Raw genomic sequence first — 20,864 nt, 5'->3', positions numbered from 1 at the left:
TCTTATGAAGACGTGGTGCAAAGCCAATCCGACGGATTTCATATCGAAAGAGGAATGGCCTCCAAATTCTCCTGATTGGAACCCACTGTATTTTTGTATATGGCGGTACATGCAGCAGAAGCTCAAGGATTATAAATATCATAATTTGGATAAATTTTAATTAGTTATCAACAAGATATGGGATGATATTCCGATGAAAGTAGTGCGTTCCGCATGTAACGACTTTAAAAGCGATTGAAGATTGAGGCTTGTTATCCAGGCAAAAGGCGATTCAATAGAGCAATGATTGTTGCGTTCTGTATCTATGGGAAAACAACTTCTAAAAGTAAAATTCGAAATTCAGCCTTTATTTTCAAAAATATATGACTTTGTTTTTGTTCGAATACCTATGTGTGACACTGTGCACGTTTTGAAGTAGGACTACTTCTTTGATTTCTATATTGGGGTGCACTTTAGAAAAACGAAAAGGGAACATGTAACGAAAAGTGGTTATGGTTTGCACGCTTATAACTCAGTCATCCCTCAATAGATTCTAGAGATATTGGTATCAATCGATTGGAAATTTTTCAAAAAATCTATTACAACACAGTTTATCACATGTTTCCCTAACAGACGTGTAATAATTAAGAAATTATTAGACGAACATTCATTAATTCAATATTTTCATTTTTTTGCCTCCCCACGTCAATGCTTCCCAAGCACAGATGACAGAAATATATACGAGATGAGCTATGGTATAAGATCCCTTTGATTGTATTTAGCTTATGCCCTATGATAGAATCCGTTCGAAAATTGTTGGGCTTCAGCTGTTGCTGCTTGCTGCTTCTCCGGAATACGACATCGAAGACATCCAAATTCACCGAGCGAGACGCCAATAAACCCAAGAAGCCATCGACTCATCTGCCAGCGAACGATATAGGTTTCGCTGCTATCAATACCCTGTATAATCAACGGATCCTCGCTGCAAGCCGTCTTCAAGTAAATCGCCGCGAGCCACAATTGTGACGTTTCAAGGTTGGCCACATTCGTGAAAAAGGTTTTGAAATTAGGTAGCTGTCGAAAAGGTCGAAAAGCTGGTCCAAACAAAGAGAGCAGGCGTTTCCGATTCGTTCAAGGTTGATAAAACGGACGATAACAAATTAACTTTACTAACTGCTGCAAAGGCGGCTCCGATTAAAGCTGTACTACTGGAGTAAATATGCGGCTGCCCCCGAACAAAAATGTACTAAGCCAATGAAAACCGCAGCAAAGGCACCGAAAGCCCCAAAGCCAAAAGAAGTCGTTCCAGCGGAGAAAGTGGCCCGAAAAAGCTGCTGCCCAGATGTAAATTTACTTGATTTGCATTACTAGTATCTGGTAGAAAACAATCTGTTCTTTTAAGAACTACTGAATAAGTATGCGAAGCAGTTAAATTGATTTTTCTCACATTTTTCCTCATTTTAAAGTGAACAAGGCAAATTGCAAGTTTATCAAGTATGCGCGTACGAGCCCTCCAGTCATGTTTAAACTGTATTACATGGCAAAATCCTCTGAAAAGCAAACTGCGCCACTTCGTAATTCAAGACTAAGCGTTTAGTAAGAAAATCGAATTGCATCTTCATTTATATATTTGGCCCTAAAAAGGGCTAATTGTTGGATAGTTACAGAAACCTGACCAGATACATTTACTATGAGTATTTGTACTTTGGTGACTGTTTCGGTACGTTCCGAGACGGCGCGCGCATGGCAAACTCACCCGGCAGCCAGAGCCACACTCACTATAACTTGATATGCTTGACTGAGCGGTAGTCAATAAACGAAAGAAAATAGCGTAGCTCTCCTAGCGGCGTGGCTTCTTCTTCTTCCTATCGCTTTTTGCGACCTTTCCACTGGTTGTCAGTGCCATGACATGAAGACGATGCTTGATCTACAGAAACTGGAAGCTTCAAACAAAGTACGGTTTCATATCTGCGTTCTCTGCGCGCCTTTAAGAATAATTTTTAATCTGTCCCTTACACAAGCAGGTTTCCCAGAATGCTGGAAGAAATCAGTGATGTTCCCGGTGCTGAAAACGGGTGATAAATGCAATATTTTTAACTACCGTGGAGTAACCTCTTTATGTGCCGCATCTAAACTTTTTGAAATATTGGTAAACAAAGAACTTTTTAAAGCTGCAAAGTCTTACATTTCCCCGGAACAACACGGATTCTTTCCTGGTAGATCTACCGTTACCAACCTAGTTCAGTTCTCATCACTGTGCCTCACCTCCATGGATGAAGGACTTCAAGTCGACGCGATATACACCGACCTTAAAGCAGCCTTTGATAGAGTCAACCACCGTATTCTGCTTGCTAAACTCAATCGTCTGGGTGTGTCATCAAACCTAGTTCACTGGTTCGAGTCGTATCTGACTAATCGCCGACTGTACGTCAAATTGGGATCAACGGAATCAGATGAATTTCATAATCCCTCAGGTATCCCACAAGGCAGCAATTTAGGACCATTGTTGTTTATCATATTCTCTAATGACTATTTGTATTACGACAAATATTGCGAACTCATATTAAAAGCATCAGGTTATTGTAACAAATGAACAAACAGATGCAAGCATTCACGGTTTCATTTTGTTCATTATGTTTTGATAAGTTGCCTTCTTACCTGCAACTTTCCCACAACAGATCCATTATGGAGTCGAAAAGACCATTATAGTTCAGCCAAATTATCAAATATAAAAGTTCCACACCAATTTCCAACAGTTTCTTCAATAAAAGCGCTCGTTAATGAGCAGAAAAAAAGTTACTGAATAATTGTCCTGTACTATATAACATACTTTTAAATGAACTTTAGTGAATACATATATATCAATTTTGTTGATTTTTTCGGTGAAAATAAAAACTATGATGCTTTCAGCGGACGTTTCGACTTACTATCCTTCAGTGAATACACTTTAGTGACTTTAGTGAATACAACTGATTATATACCTACCTACATATGCAAAATAATGCCATTTCGTGATTTTTTCTGGAATGCATGAAACGGAAAAGCCACATTACCTGACAAAATCCTTTGAAAAGAAAACTGCGCCACTTCGTAATTCGAGACGAAGCGTTTAGTGAGAAAATCGAATTGCATCTCCATTTATATATTTGGCCCTGAAAAGGGCTGATTGTTGTATAGTTACAGAAGCCTGACAAACTGCCTGACTTGGCGAACTCACCCGGCAGCCAGCCACAGTCAAAAGAGCAAAACCACACACAACTGTGCCGTCTGCCGTGCCATCCCTGTCGATCCACGTTTGCTTGCTTACTTGAAAATGATGCATGCGCGGTGAGGCAGCGCTTTTTATTTGAACAAAGCACGCTTCAGTAGCTCCACCCTTTTTTCCTATTCTGCTATTCCATTACCTACGTAGCACGGCCTTATTGTCGATTCTTGTCGCTTGCTCAAATATATAACAAGAGGTAAGTCGGTGAACGGCATTATTTAGACGCTGTTCGAGTTTACTGTAAACATCGAGTCGAAACACAAATTCTAATCATGTCTGGACGCGGTAAAGGTGGAAAAGTTAAGTGAAAGGCAAAGTCTCGTTCATCTCGTGCTGGGCTCCAATTTCCAGTAGGTCATATTCACCGTCTACTTAGGAAGGGCAACTATGCTGAGCGTGTTAGTGCTGGAGCCACCCGTCTATCTGGCTGCCGTGATGGAGTATTTGGCAGCTGAAGTTTTGGAATTGGCAGGAAATGCGGCCCGTGACAACAAGAAGACCAGAATCATCCCCCGTCATCTGCATTTGGCCATCCGTAATGACGAAGAATTGAACAAACTCCTTTCCGGTGCACCATTGCTCAAGGAGGTGTTCTTTCGAACATTCAGGCTGTTCTCTTGCCTAAGAAGACCGAAAAGTAGGCAGATTTCCAACTATCGAGTTGATTGTCAAAAAACCCGTCCTTTTCAGGACGACAAACATCTGTTTATGAAGATTTTGCTCACTGATTCTCGATTCAACTTTTCAGGTAATAGCATACTGATTATTATCAATGAATCAATTCTCACGTTAAACAAACGTCTGTTAGAAGCTTATTTTGACGTGAACATTAAAGAACTTATTCGGATTGTAAACTGCAATTAATTCCAGTTACTCACATAGCAAATAATTTTTTAACATTTTAGTTTTAATTTTCAAAAACATGAATTTGACTTCCGCATAAATAACTGAATAACCATCTTTAGAATTATCAAATAGACATCGGACGCTTTAATGGGTAGACGTTCCGGTCCTGTTTACAACATTTAAGAGTTTTTTAAAACAAAGCTACCAGACTGGTGCAGAATTTTGCTTACGAATGATTCATTCTTTACTTATTCATTCTTTACTTTACTTATTACATTCTATCCGTATTCATTCTTTACTTTGCTTGTTTATTATGTAGCTGCGAAAATAGTAAAACTTCTGCGACCTTGCCATTTCCAGCACACCACAGATGACCTTCATGGCGTAATGATAAATTGCTGTAAATTACGGCATCACGAAATAAAATACAGATGCCAGCGGTCCAGTGCCAGTCCAGGCAGAATCGTAATCGTGTTCCCAACCTTCCCAAAACCAATCGTATCACATACACATGTGTATAAAGCTGCCTAGCGGAACCAGAGATGCCAGATTTTTGCAAAATATAATCTGCATCTACTCGAAACTGTTTGAAATAATTCCCCAATTCTGCACCAACATGTATCACATGTAAGAACACACTTCTTTAATGCGCAACTTGAGCATCTATATATGAAATTCATAAAAAAATCACCGGTTTTAGCATTGGGAGACGTATTGCGCTATATTCGTAGTCCTACTTCAAGCCTGCGCCCGTGCCACTAGACATGGACCCTTGTACTTTTTCCCCTACTTCAAGCTGCAGAGATGAATGTCAGAACTGTGTGCTAGCGAACTTATTTTCGAAGACACTCTGTTTTCAGTGCATATCATCTCTCACCCACCAATATTCCATTGATGGTATTTATTGCGCATGCTTGGCTACTTGTAATAGGCCTATCTGTGTTCACCTCGTTGAACGTTTTTTAGGGTAGATCAAGCGTTTTTTATTTACAATATTATGTTATCAATAACTGTTACAGTAACTGTTTTACAGTATGTGCACACCGGTGATGGTCAAACTGCGGCCCGCGGGCCGTGTGCGGGTCTTGAATATGGTCCTTGCGGCCCGCGGACTGGTTTGATGGATGGTAGACGGGAACTATAGGTTGAATTTATTAATATCAGAAGTCATTTCGGTCCGCGGATCAATTGAGGAGATCTGATTTAGCCCGCATTATGCTTATACAGTGGCCACTACTGCCTTACACATTTACCATAAACCAAATCAAACAGATGAATCACTGATGAAGCCTGCAAGGCTAAGGCGAAATACGTATCTGTCGCGAATAAATATTAATAGTAGAATTTAATTTTGAAAAAGTTTTTTCTTTTCTTTAATTTTAGAAACCAAAATAGCTATTCTTTGCTATATTGGATATGAATTAGAAACTCGAATTGTTCTTAACAAAAGCTTTGACTTAGCTGACTGACACGCTCAAAATGAAAAATACTAGTAATTAGTATGTTAAACATAAATAATATAAATATTCATTCAATATTTTCGTATTATTTGTCATACTCTTTTCGAACTGTTGACGGGGAAAATTCTCGGAAAAAGTTGCCAAAAAGTTTAAATGTTGGAAATGCAGAAGAAAAATCTTTGTCTAATTTTATTACACTACCACCTTAAAAATGGCAATGACAACTTGATGTAAGTATAATTCGTAAGCCACATTTTGCATTTTCCGCAAGAGTGTTTGACTTTATACCACAATAGTCACACACAGTTTCTTTCAAGCTTTAGTTAGTACATAACTTCATGACCAATTTTTCCAAAGGACATTCCAGTGGAAATGATACAAATCAACAATACAAACTTGTGTTTATATAGTAAACAGAGTGTTAAATACTGTCCTGATGGTGCATAAATGTGCATATAAAATGGGTAATGAGTAATGATGACCAAATCATGATTTCGAAAAGTCGATTCAGCAATGTCATATATTGATATTGGTTTCTTGGCTAGTTTAAATTCGCGATAATCAACAGACCAACTTACTATGAAACATACGTTCAATTCGAGTCAGCAAATCAATGTAAATTGTACGTATAATTGGTGCATGCGCCCTAGGAAATTTGATTGTTTTGATGTAAAATGAAATGATATTTCTAAATTGATAAAAACATATTTCGACTATTTGGAATCTATCATACAATCCTGACGTCACAATGAACTGAACCAGACACTACTATTTTTCAAAACAAAAAAATCATCCTATAATCCTATTTTGGATGGCGAGAAGAATAAGATCATTGATAAGGAGTTTTTGACATCTCATGTGGTATAGTTGTTGGAAACACATTGGAGTTAGTTTGTTTGTCAGTGTAGCATTACAATCAATTAGGCTATGACGTGTTTCAAGATCATTCTACTGTAAAAGTAAGCATAAGCTCTATCAGCCTTTTTTTTGTTGAGAAGACAGTGGTCGCAAGAAGAATATAATTGCAGACAGTCAGTAAACTACATTTGGAACATTCTAAGAATATAATCGCATCGCGACGGCTAAATGAGTAGGTACTTATATCATTAGTGTGCCACAAAAATTAAACGCTTACATTGTTGGTTTACCGAGAAACAGAAACATACTCGCACTACTGCTAAAAAAATCTCAGTGTACTCTAAATCCTTGTTTGAGATACAAGAAATTATTTGATTGCATAAAGCATGAGCAAAAAATTTTCGTTCTGAATCTATAATTATCGATCTTTCTACTTTCATTGAATTCGTGTTCAGGTGAGAGTCTTGTTATCTACTATGTGACAAACGTAGTTTACAATTGCTGGTATATGAGTGAATGGATTAAGTAGCAAAATTAGAATGACGAAATCAGCTGCGTGACGAAGACAGTACAGTTTTGTTTACATTAGTCGTGCACTATCGTGGCTCGCCGTCAAAGCTGAACAGTAGCAAACAAACTATTTTGTGGATACAAACGAACATATGTACATAGAAAAAATGTCCTTGTGACAAAATGTACTTCTTTTCATTTCTACAATTGTTAGTTGCAGTATTTGGACGATAAAACGAGTGAAATGTAATGTTAATCTTTCATAACCACCGCTTTTTAGTGAAAAATGTGCAAGTTGATAATTATACCAAACCAATGAAGGAATGCAATGGAGTTTATTCATTAAAACCTTTTTACTTGCGCTGAATAGTTAGACAGTGATTAAATTAGTACCAACAGTGAAATGGAGGATGTCATCTAACATCAAATCGTAGTGCTGCCATATAATAGGAATAGTTACCACCAATAAAAATATTGCTTATCTGTGTTGATGAGCAATCCACCAGTATGAACGGTAGTATTCAAGTTGCATTTATATACAATATTACAATATATGATTATCAAGCAGATATATTTCATTACCTTCAGTTCATGAATAAATCGTCACCAGTACAGGGTGCTCCACCTTTTATGTCGGTATGAAAACATTGAATAACTTTAAGAAAAAACAACCGATTTCTATTAGTAATGCATTTTTATTTAGTTTGGTTCCTTAAAATTTTCTTGGTTTAGTTTTTGAAAACAATATCAATTAAGGGACCACCTTTATTAGAAATTACAAATTAACTCCTTTTTTCCGCGTTTTCCATTACCTTTTTGAGCATCTCGGGTGTTATAGCGTCGATTTCCGTACAAATATTTGCCTTGAGCTCGTCAATAGTTTGTGGCTGGTTGGCGTAAACCTTGCTTTTCAGATAACCCCACAAAAAGAAGTCCGGGGGGGTTAAATCAGGTGATCTGGGTGGCCAGTCAATATCCCTTTTTTTGACACCGGACGTCCCGGAAATTTTCGTAGCAGAAATTGAATTGTTGAATTCGCAGTGTGGAATGGTGCACCGTCCTGTTGAAACCTTCTAGACCTTTTTCGCGCATTCGTGGGCAGACATAATGAGCCAACATCCACCGATATCGATTTCCATCGACAGTTTCATTTTCTTTGAAAAAATATGGACCAATGATGGTTTTGGCGCAAGTCCCGGCCCACATAGTGAAAATTGTACTGAAATGGCGTTTCCAAAACATATCTAATGAAAGAAATCGGTTGGTAAATGTGAAAGTTATACAGCGTTTACATACCGACATAAAAGGTGGAGCACCTTGTACATTTCTGAATATGCTTTTGTGTAACTATACGTCTGGCCTGGTCTTTAGCGCGACACAGGACTGTTTGATTACATACGAAAGCTTCTAAATGAAACAAATTCAACTCATGAGAAACCTAAACCTCAGTTCTATTTTTCTGAAGGCCTGACTACAATAAATCTGGTTAGCAATCTGGATTTTCGATTCCTAAGTAAGATAACCAACGTATTTTGGACCCCATCCGCCGATGTACATAATTTGGACACTTACAGCAAAATCAAATGGAAGTGTCCAAATTATGTACAGCTGCTGATAGGATCCAAAATAGGTTGGTTACCCTATTACGCTTGGAATTGGGATGCTATTATCAGTAAGCTTATAGTTATTGGGCCTACTTTGTTTTCGAGCACCAAAGCGAGCGTAATTTGATATTATTTTCACCAAAGCTCATTTTATAGAGGACTATATTAGACCACTATGTTGCAGAATGTTTTGGGGATTGCAGATAAATCATAATATGATTATATATGAAACTAGCTGACCCGACAAACCACGTATTGCCACAAATTAACCTGTGTGGTACATAAATCATGAATCTCAAATGATCTTTGTCACAATCTCGAGTTTTGCAAGTTTCTGAGGAGTTCAACCTTAAATGATTCATTTTGGCAGTTACGTAACTGTGAAAGCATCCCAGGTAACCAATAAGCATCACCAATGCTATTCAATTCAAAAAAATTGGCAACACTTCTTAAGCTTTAAACTGGTGTAAACAATCGTCCGATTAAATAGCCGTAATTTAAAGTGCGTTACCGCTCAAAATTGTTCGCGAGTGATCTATACGGAAGAATAAGTTCACGGTACGCGAACAAATAAATAATTTGAGTGATTTAGGTCGTGTAGTGCTAATTAAAATTGCTCTGAAGTGTTAGCTTCCAACAAAGAGCAACGCAACAAAGCCCAAGTGCAGTGTCAGTGTATGGGTGTGTGTTCTCCTTCAGCAAACCTAGCTGCAAAACGCAACATTACCAAGGAGCTGAAGTGCGAAGGTAGATATTTGCGGTAAACGTGAATAAACATAAAGGTACGTAAGTGAAATCATGCAGTGCCAACTGTGAATTACATTCATGTTTATGCAAATAAATATGCCAACGCCGAACAGTTACCGTAATGCTCGTTTCCAATCAGCTGGTCTGTTGTGGAAAGCTCACACACAGAATCTGACAGTGCAGCCAAACATTGGGCAATACTTATTATAGGGCAATATCGATATATCGATAATCGATATGAAAGTTATCAATAATCGATAAATTTCATATCGATTCATTAAAAATTTGAAATAAACAAATTTTAATCGATTTAATGCGCTTTCTATTATTTGTTTTTAGGAATTTAATTCAGTAATTTCAGTATGGCGGAAAAAATGGAAACTGAAACAATAGTCGACCAACTTCAAAGCAGTTCACTCGAAGACATTGCCTCGTGCACATCGTCGATATTGAACTCGCCTAAAGTTGAGTACGACGAACCGAAATCCCGTTCTGATGGCGTCATTCAGGGAGAAGAAATGACACAAGCCATAACAGTATTTCGGGAAATAAACCGTGAGGAGTCGGCACCGACACAAGAGAGTGCAGGCAAAGCTTCTCACAGTAGACAATTTGCTAAAAGACTGAATGGTTCTCAGCGCAAACGGTTTAAGCGATTGCTAGAAGAAGGGCACGATGAAGCAGAGGCCCGACTACTTGCAGTCAAAACGCCTGAAGCGAATCAGAACCAAACAGTCAAAAGACCGAGGCAGTTTGATACTTCTAACTGTAGTGAAGGTAAACCTAATCCAAAACGGAAGAGAGAATGCCTTTAAACCGCTACACCTCAGAAGAAATCAGTGAATAGTAGGATGGCGGTGATTAGAAGCTCTGCAGGGTCCAAAAACGGCCCGACGAGTAAAACTAAAACGCCTCCAACCTACTCCAATGTCCTAAACCAATTCAAGGTCGGACTGCTGCCCAAAAACTACCCTGAGTCTGAGCTATCGACGGCAAAGATGGAGCTAATTGAAGAGACCATCTTAGCCAAGGTGGTAGAGCAGAGGAAAGAGGTATTTAAACCCAAATTCACCAACTGTAGATATAAATCCGGGTTCATGGTAATAGACTGCCTAGACCAGGATACGGCGGAGTGGTTGAAAAAAGTTGTGCCGGACCTCAGGCCATGGGAAACAGCTGAGCTAATAGTCGTAGACAGCAAATCCATCCCTAAACCAGAAATCATGGCTGCTTTCTTTCCAAAAAGTAGCACAAATGACAACTCAACCATTCGATATTGTCACGGACGCTTGGAGGGTCTTAAAGAGAAAGCCCATCAGGAATCACGTTCATCTAATCCTTTCGGTGGACGAAGCTTCTGCTAGAAAAATCGCCGATTGGAAATACGAACTAAATTATAAATTTGGTCAAATATATCCACGGAAGATAAGGGCAGGAAATCCCTGGAATCGAGAGCTCAATACTGAGTGTACTGAGCGCGAGAAACGAGAGATGCCAAGAGACGAACGAGTACTGCAGCAAACTCGGAAAAATTCGGACTCGAACAAAACCCGTGGAAATGATCGAGATCAGGGGGAGCGAAAGAAGCCCCCTGCAAGTAAAACTAGCAACAATGAGCAGAATAATTAAATTCATTCAAGTGAACTTGCACCACGCCAAAGGGGCAAGTGGAATCCTTTGCCGCAAGTTCACCAATGAAAATATACACGTGGCCTTGCTGCAAGAGCCATGGGTAAATAAAACTAAAGTTCTAGGACTTTCAACAAAATCTGGTAAGCTACTTTATGATGACTCCGAGCCAGCACCTAGATCTGCTATTTTGGTAAGAACTAACATCAACTTTACGCCAATTACAGAGTTCATCAGAAGAGATATAGTAGCTGTACAAATAGAACTGCCAACGACGCGAGGAAAAACCGAAATAATGGTGGCCTCAGCATACTTTCCGGGAGAATCAGAAGAAGCCCCTCCTAGAGAAGTGATGGAGTTTATAGAACACTGTAAACGCAACAACAAGCAGTTCATCATTGGGTGCGACGCGAACGCCCATCATACTGTATGGGGTAGTACAGACATAAACAAAAGAGGTGAGTGCCTTTTTGAGTATATATTATCTAACAACGTTGAAATATGTAATCGAGGTAATGAACCAACTTTTATAAATGCAGTCAGGCAAGAAGTGTTAGATATTACCCTATCTAGCTCTAAACTATCTGAAAATATTGAAAATTGGCATGTATCTGATGAAACCTCCTTATCAGATCATAAACAAATTATATTTGATTACAACGCAGGGAATTTAGTGACGGAAACCTATAGAGACTCTAAAAAGACAAACTGGGACCTTTTTTATTCTAGACTTTTACGCGACGAAGATGCATTCAAAAGCAAAATTCAGACAGTCAACGAACTGGAAGATTCTTCGCAAATGTTTAATAATAAAATCATAGCCCTTTTTAACCAAAGTTGTCCAATAAGGACGCGAACTTCTAACAAAGACGCGCCTTGGTGGAACAAAAAACTGGAGAAGCTTCGAAAGTTAACAAGGAAGTTGTTTAACAAAGCCAAGTTAACTTCTGACTGGGACTCCTACAAGAAATCATTAACAGAGTATAACAGAGAAATAAGGAAATCGCGTAGAAGGGGATGGAGACTAATGTGTGAACGCATTGAAAACACTCCGACTGTCGCGAGAGTACAAAAAACCCTTTCTAAGGACCACACAAACGGACTAGGAAGAATAAAACAAGACAATGGTACTTTTACGAATGATTCTTTAGAAACATTGAGTGTTATGATGGAGAAACATTTCCCAGGATCGCGGACAATTCTTGCAGAGGAATTTCAGGACTTACGCGGTGAAAGCGCTGGTCAGAACAATGCTAGCGCAAACGCCTGCCATATAGCCTACAATATCTTTACAGAATCGAAAGTTGAATGGGCAATTAACTCCTTCGAACCCTACAAGTCGCCGGGACTGGATGGAATTCTACCAATAATGCTCCAACAATGCAAAATGGTAATAATTCCATTCATCACGGAGATATTCAGGGCCAGTTTAACACTAAACTACATACCTACAAGCTGGAGAAAAACCAGAGTAGTTTTTATTCCAAAGGCCGGGAAGCGGGATACAACACTTCCTAAAGCCTTTAGACCAATCAGCCTGACATCCATAATGCTGAAAACTATGGAAAAACTTATTGATCTTCACGTCAAAACGCTGTACATTAAGACCGCCCCCCTAAGTAAATACCAATTCGCGTATCGTAGCAACGTTTCCACTGTAGACGCATTACACATGCTTACTACAAAAATCGAAAAATCTTTAGAAGCGAAAGAAATTGCACTTACTGCATTTCTAGATATAGAGGGAGCTTTTGATAATGTATCCCACCAGTCAATGCTGAAAGCAATGAAAAAACACGGGTTCGATAAATACACATCAAATTGGATCCAAACAATGCTGAGTAGCCGTGAAATAACTGCAGTACTTGGAAATACAACACTTACCAGGAAAACAACAAAAGGATGCCCGCAAGGTGGAGTCTTATCGCCTCTGCTGTGGTCATTAGTCGTAGACGAACTGCTCAAAAACCTGACCGAACAGGGATTTGAAGTAGTCGGATTTGCCGATGATGTTGTGATTCTCGTGAGGGGAAAATTCGATAGTACAGTAGGCGAAAGAATGCAGTTTGCTCTAAACTACACAATAAAATGGTGTACACAAGAAGGATTGAACATCAACCCTTCTAAAACTACCATAATTCCCTTCACCCGCAGAAAAAGGTATTCTATTACCAGCCTAAAACTGGGTGAAACAGTTTTACAATTTTCAACTGAGACAAAACACTTAGGTGTAGTTTTGGACCACAAATTAAACTGGAACGCACACATTGAATATGTAATTGGTAAAGCCAAAAGTGCTTTTTGGGTGTGTAGCAAAACTATCGGTAGAAAATGGGGTCTGAGGCCAAGTATGATTCATTGGTTATACCTAGCCATTATCAGACCAAGACTAACATATGCCTCACTCGTATGGTGGCCAAAGGTAAAAGAAAGGACCACTCAATTAAAATTAGGCAAACTACAAAGGCTAGCGTGTAATTTAATTACCGGTGCAGTCAAAAGCTCACCATCAAAAGCCTTAGACGCAATCTTGCACCTCTTACCCCTCCATCAGGTAATACAGTTGGAGGCGGAGAAACATGCACTAAAAATAACACGTCACAAACTAGTTAGTGATGGAGATATAAGTGGCCAGCTGTCAATCCTCAAAAACTTTCAGCTAAGCAAGCTTATAATCAACAACGAAGATTGGATGGAAACAAAGACAAACTTCGTAAAGCCTTTCAAAATAATAGAAACCGGACGGGATACTTGGGAACAAGGAGGCCCGAGTATCCGCCAGGGCTCTGTCGTTTTCTATACAGATGGGTCAAAAATGAATAGCTCTACTGGAGCTGGCATCACAGGCCCAGGTATAAATATTTCAATACCAATGGGACACTGGCCCACAGTATTCCAGGCTGAAATATATGCAATCTACGAATGTACACGTGTCTGCCTGGTTAGAAACTATAGATATGCTAACATATGTATTTTTTCTGACAGCCAAGCAGCGCTTAAAGCACTTAAAGCTTGTACTTGTAATTCAAAGCTAGTATGGGAGTGTATCCTCTCACTGATGCAACTGACGGAAAAGAATCAAGTAAACCTTTACTGGGTTCCTGGCCATTGCGGAGTGGAAGGAAATGAAAAAGCCGATACTTTAGCGAGGCAGGGTTCATCTACGGACTTTATCGGTCCAGAACCGTTCTGTGGTGTGTCTCCAAGCGCGCTTAAATCCGAACTTCGGGCATGGGAACACAAAACAATAGAGGAAAATTGGAAATCCTCTACAGGACTAAGACAGTCTAAGCGCTTTATACAGCCAGACCGTAAAAAAAGCCTATCATTGCTTAATTTGAAGAAAACCGAACTAAGCATAATAATAGGACTATTTACCGGTCACTGTCCGAGCAAACGCCATCTCAAAACGATTGGTAGGCTGGACAATGATACTTGCCAACTCTGCGAATGCGAAAGCGAAACCGCAGAACATCTGCTCTGCCAGTGCAGTGCACTAACTCTTCGCAGACTAAGAATCTTCGGTAAAGGAACAATGGAGCCTTTCGAAGTCTGGTCTGCAAATCCCAATCAGGTAATAAACTTCATAAGAAGTTCAATGCCGGACTGGGAGAAGAGGTATGAATTGACAATGACAAACACTTCCATCAATAGTGTTATGTCGGCAACTAATACCTAGACAAAAGAAGAAGTATACCACAATAGATCAAAATAATGGTCGCAGTGGTCAAATCTTCCGACAAAAAAAAAAATGCTATTCAAATATAAGGTAATAAGCATTTAAGTCGCCTTAAATGCTACTTAAATGCTATTTTGGCAAAATATACAGCAACTTTACTGATAACTTTCTTATAGTGCTGACAATGCTAATTTACAGCTAATTACCGACACGAAGAATTTGAATACAATTTTGGATGCCAATTTACAACACCTATGCAGTCAAAAAGCTAACATACAATAACGTGCAGTATAAAATGCCAGATACGCTGATTTGCTGCTTACGATAATGCTTATTAGTTACCAGGAATGGGTAGTTTAATATACAAATTTGCAATTTTTCCTCACAGTAAAGTAGAAAACAACTCCCCTGTCCCCTCATTGCATAGCCAGAAAGCGGATAGTAATATTCGCCATGATTGTACAACATTTCGCCGAATATCATTTTGCGAAAAACCTTAAGCGGAATGTACAATTTCACGGAAAACGTTTTAGTGGAAAGTACCATTTCGCGATCCTCTCCTTACTCGCTGTCGCTCGTTCCAGGAAACCCAGGTAGACCTAGGAAAATAAATAAACCTAATTAACTAATGTTTATTTGAGCGTCTTAGTAGAATACCTGAAACAATAAAAAAGAAGAAAACAAAAAGTTATTTATATCCTTTAATTCTACTACTGTGGCACAGTACACACAGTAGTAGAATTAAAGGATATAAATAAATTAAACCTAGACAGTAGTGATTTCTGCGGGGAGTTGCCTCCCCACAGTGGGCGGCGCTTCCGACGGCGGGTCGCCGGCAACACTCGCGGCCGTCTCGTCCTGAATGATCTAGTGTTACTATACATAGTTTTTGTGGTCTTGTTATTGATTAATGTTTTATGGAGTCTCGAATTTCTCGAGTTCGATTAGTTTTTGAGTTTCGCAAAAATGTCTGTTTTATTTGTATGAGAGTCCATATCCCCCTACCGCAGGGGTGAGTCTGAACTATCATAAAATAAATTCAAGACTCAAAAATCTCCTACATGCTAAATTTGGTTCCATTGGCTTGATTAGTACTCAAATTCTAAGGAAATTTGTATTTCATTTGTATGGGAGCCCCCCTCTTAAAACAGGACGAAGTCGTAATTCACCATGGAAAAAATTTCTGCCATCTAAAACTCCCACATGCCAAATTTGATTCCATTTGCTTGATTAGTTCTCGAGATAAGAGGAAATTTGCATTTCATTTGTATAGAAGTCCACCCTCTTAAAGGGGAGATGGGTCATAACTCGTTTTCTAAAGAGAAGAGGGGTCTCACGGTGAATAGAAAAAAGCTTGCCTCCAAAACCACTTACTTGTCAAATTTAGTTCCATTTGCTTGTTTAGTTCTCGAGTTATGAGGAAATTTGTTTTTCATTTGTATAGGAGCCCCCTCCTAAAGTGGGGAGGGGTCCTAATTCACCATAGAAAATATTCTTGCCTACAAAAACACCCACATGCTAAATTTGGTTCCATTCGCATGATTAGTTCTAGAGTTATGAGGAAATTTGTATTTCGTTTGTATAGGAGCCCCACCTCCTAAAGTGGGGAGGGGTCCCAATTCATCAGAGAAAAAAATTTTGTCTCCAAAAACACACACATGCCAAATTCGGTTCCATTTGCTCGATTAGTTCTCGAGTTATGAGGAAATTTGTATGGAAGCCCCCCCTCTTAAAGGGGAGAGGAGTTATAATTCCCCTTATAAAGAGGAGAGGGGTCTCAATTTACCATAGAATAAATTCACATGCCGCAGACAGACAGACAGACAGACAGACAGACAGACAGACAGACAGACAGACAGACAGACAGACAGACAGACAGACAGACAGACAGACAGACAGACAGACAGACAGACAGACAGACAGACAGACAGACAGACAGACAGACAGACAGACAGACAGACAGACAGACAGACAGACAGACAGACAGACAGACAGACAGACAGACAGACAGACAGACAGACAGACAGACAGACAGACAGACAGACAGACAGACAGACAGACAGACAGACAGACAGACAGACAGACAGACAGACAGACAGACAGACAGACAGACAGACAGACAGACAGACAGACAGACAGACAGACAGACAGACAGACAGACAGACAGACAGACAGACAGACAGACAGACAGACAGACAGACAGACAGACAGACAGACAGACAGACAGACAGACAGACAGACAGACAGACAGACAGACAGACAGACAGACAGACAGACAGACAGACAGACAGACAGACAGACAGACAGACAGACAGACAGACAGACAGACAGACAGACAGACAGACAGACAGACAGACAGACAGACAGACAGACAGACAGACAGACAGACAGACAGACAGACAGACAGACAGACAGACAGACAGACAGACAGACAGACAGACAGACAGACAGACAGACAGACAGACAGACAGACAGACAGACAGACAGACAGACAGACAGACAGACAGACAGACAGACAGACAGACAGACAGACAGACAGACAGACAGACAGACAGACAGACAGACAGACAGACAGACAGACAGACAGACAGACAGACAGACAGACAGACAGACAGACAGACAGACAGACAGACAGACAGACAGACAGACAGACAGACAGACAGACAGACAGACAGACAGACAGACAGACAGACAGACAGACAGACAGACAGACAGACAGACAGACAGACAGACAGACAGACAGACAGACAGACAGACAGACAGACAGACAGACAGACAGACAGACAGACAGACAGACAGACAGACAGACAGACAGACAGACAGACAGACAGACAGACAGACAGACAGACAGACAGACAGACAGACAGACAGACAGACAGACAGACAGACAGACAGACAGACAGACAGACAGACAGACAGACAGACAGACAGACAGACAGACAGACAGACAGACAGACAGACAGACAGACAGACAGACAGACAGACAGACAGACAGACAGACAGACAGACAGACAGACAGACAGACAGACAGACAGACAGACAGACAGACAGACAGACAGACAGACAGACAGACAGACAGACAGACAGACAGACAGACAGACAGACAGACAGACAGACAGACAGACAGACAGACAGACAGACAGACAGACAGACAGACAGACAGACAGACAGACAGACAGACAGACAGACAGACAGACAGACAGACAGACAGACAGACAGACAGACAGACAGACAGACAGACAGACAGACAGACAGACAGACAGACAGACAGACAGACAGACAGACAGACAGACAGACAGACAGACAGACAGACAGACAGACAGACAGACAGACAGACAGACAGACAGACAGACAGACAGACAGACAGACAGACAGACAGACAGACAGACAGACAGACAGACAGACAGACAGACAGACAGACAGACAGACAGACAGACAGACAGACAGACAGACAGACAGACAGACAGACAGACAGACAGACAGACAGACAGACAGACAGACAGACAGACAGACAGACAGACAGACAGACAGACAGACAGACAGACAGACAGACAGACAGACAGACAGACAGACAGACAGACAGACAGACAGACAGACAGACAGACAGACAGACAGACAGACAGACAGACAGACAGACAGACAGACAGACAGACAGACAGACAGACAGACAGACAGACAGACAGACAGACAGACAGACAGACAGACAGACAGACAGACAGACAGACAGACAGACAGACAGACAGACAGACAGACAGACAGACAGACAGACAGACAGACAGACAGACAGACAGACAGACAGACAGACAGACAGACAGACAGACAGACAGACAGACAGACAGACAGACAGACAGACAGACAGACAGACAGACAGACAGACAGACAGACAGACAGACAGACAGACAGACAGACAGACAGACAGACAGACAGACAGACAGACAGACAGACAGACAGACAGACAGACAGACAGACAGACAGACAGACAGACAGACAGACAGACAGACAGACAGACAGACAGACAGACAGACAGACAGACAGACAGACAGACAGACAGACAGACAGACAGACAGACAGACAGACAGACAGACAGACAGACAGACAGACAGACAGACAGACAGACAGACAGACAGACAGACAGACAGACAGACAGACAGACAGACAGACAGACAGACAGACAGACAGAAATCCTTCTTTATAGGTATAGATAATAACAAAGGTTTAGAAATTGGTCGAAAAACACGAAGTTGATCCGAGGCCCGGAGGGCCGAATCACATATACCAATCGATAGAGCTCGACGAACTGAGCAATTTCTGTGTGTGTGTGTGTGTGTGTGTGTGTGTGTGTGTGTGTGTGTGTGTGTGTGTGTGTGTGTGTGTGTGTGTGTGTGTGTGTGTCTGTGTGTGTGTGTCTGTGTGTGTGTGTCTGTGTGTGTGTGTCTGTGTGTGTGTGTGTGTGTGTGTGTGTGTGTGTGTGTGTGTGTGTGTGTGTGTGTGTGTGTGTGTGTGTGTGTGTGTGTGTGTGTGTGTGTGTGTGTGTGTGTGTGTGTGTGTGTGTGTGTGTGTGTGTGTGTGTGTGTGTGTGTGTGTGTGTGTGTGTGTGTGTGTGTGTGTGTGTGTGTGTGTGTGTGTGTGTGTGTGTGTGTGTGTGTGTGTGTGTGTTTTTTTTTTTTTTTTTTTTTAACGAGTAGGGAAATCTGCTATCAGACACCTGAAAAGACAGCTCAGGGAGTGGGGTTTGGTATCCCGTGAAGATCGTGGAGATCCAGACCCACTAAAACCCTACTCGAGTCTCCAGCCTCAATCCCCCCTGGAACCACCTTATCGGTATTACTTCAGGGAGGGGCTATTGTGCTTAACGCACGCTCTGAGATAACTACTGGACTATGGTAGTTAGGCTGTTTATTCGCCTTTGATCGGCTTTCCAACGATTTTGTAGCTTAAGTACGATCTGGGTAGCAGCCGCATTGACCGCACCCCAGACGTCCGAGCTAGAACACATCCTTTGGACTAAGTTATCCGGAGTAGTGTCCTGTCCGCTAACTGCCATCATGTTGCTTCTCGCGCCCTCGAAACGAGGGCATATGAAGAAAGCATGTTCTGCAGTTTCCTCAACGTCCGCGCATTCAGGACACTCGGGGGACTCCGCATGCCCAAATTTGTGCAGATACTGTCTAAAACAACCATGCCCTGACAGAATCTGTGTCAGGTGGAAGTTGACTTCGCCATGACGCCTGTTGACCCATCCGGATAGTTCCGGGATAAGTCTATGTGTCCACCGGCCTTTTGTGGAATCAGACCATGCCCGCTGCCATGTGATCATCGAGGCCGATCTTGTGGTACTCCGTATGCCTCTAGTTCCACGTTGGTTGAAGCACTCTACGTCCTCGCTGATGATGATACCAATAGGCATCATACCCGCTAAGACGCAGATTGCGTCATGTGAAACTGTGCGGTACGCACTCGCCACTCTTAAGCACATGAGACGATAGGTGCTTTCCAGCTTGGCTAGATAGCTTTTGGTACCTAACGCCGATTACCACACCGGCCCGCCATACCTGAGTATGGACTGGACCACGTTGGCTAAAAGCCTTCGCTTGCTGCCATATACCGCAGAGCTATTAGACATCATACGAGACAATGCCGAAATAGCTGTGGAAGCCTTCTTGCAGGCATAGTCGACGTGGCTCCCGAACTTGAGCTTGTCGTCGACCATGACTCCAAGGAATTTTAAGAACCGCGTTGACGAAATAGTGCAGTCCCCGACACTGATATTTGCTTGCTGCACCGACTTGCGGTTGTTAACCACGATAACCTCCGTTTTATGATGCGCTAGGTCCAGTTTCCTGGATCGCATCCAATCTTCAACAATGCTTATAGAGTGGGCAGCCGTCAACTCAACCTCTCTGATAGATTCACCGTAGACTTCCAAGGTGATATCGTCCGCAAAGCCGACAATCACCACCCCTACCGGAAACTTTAGCTTCAACACCTCATCATACATGACGTTCCACAACACCGGGCCCAGTATGGAACCTTGCGGAACCCCTGAGGTGATTGGAACGCATTTCTGACCCTCCTCCGTGTTGTAGCATAGCACACGATTCTGGAAATAATTTCCAGAATTCTGTACAGCGACACCGGCACTTGGACGTTCCGAAGCGAGCTGGCTATGGAGTCCCAGCTAGCGCTATTAAACGCATTTCTCACGTCGAGCGTGACAACTGCGCAATAACGAATACCTGTCCTCTTGGGCTGGATTGCCACCTCGGCTGTCTTAGTGACAGACAAGA

General features: G+C 41.4%; 1 protein-coding gene across 1 annotated transcript in view; it reads left to right on the top strand.

Moving 5' to 3' along the window:
* The first annotated feature begins 6,537 nt into the window (after positions 1-6,537).
* LOC128738353 (uncharacterized) overlaps positions 6,538-20,864 on the top strand; it is a 60,243-nt gene continuing 45,916 nt past the window's right edge. Inside the window, exons 1-2 of the mRNA XM_053833446.1 lie at positions 6,538-6,640; positions 6,864-7,432. Coding sequence (XP_053689421.1) covers positions 7,426-7,432 — 7 coding nt within the window. The 5' untranslated portion in view covers positions 6,538-6,640; positions 6,864-7,425. The remainder of the gene's footprint in view (positions 6,641-6,863; positions 7,433-20,864) is intronic.

Source organism: Sabethes cyaneus, chromosome 1 (assembly GCF_943734655.1).
Source record: "Sabethes cyaneus chromosome 1, idSabCyanKW18_F2, whole genome shotgun sequence".
NCBI classification, from domain to species: Eukaryota; Metazoa; Arthropoda; class Insecta; order Diptera; family Culicidae; genus Sabethes; species Sabethes cyaneus.
This window is presented reverse-complemented; position numbering and strand designations above follow the sequence as displayed.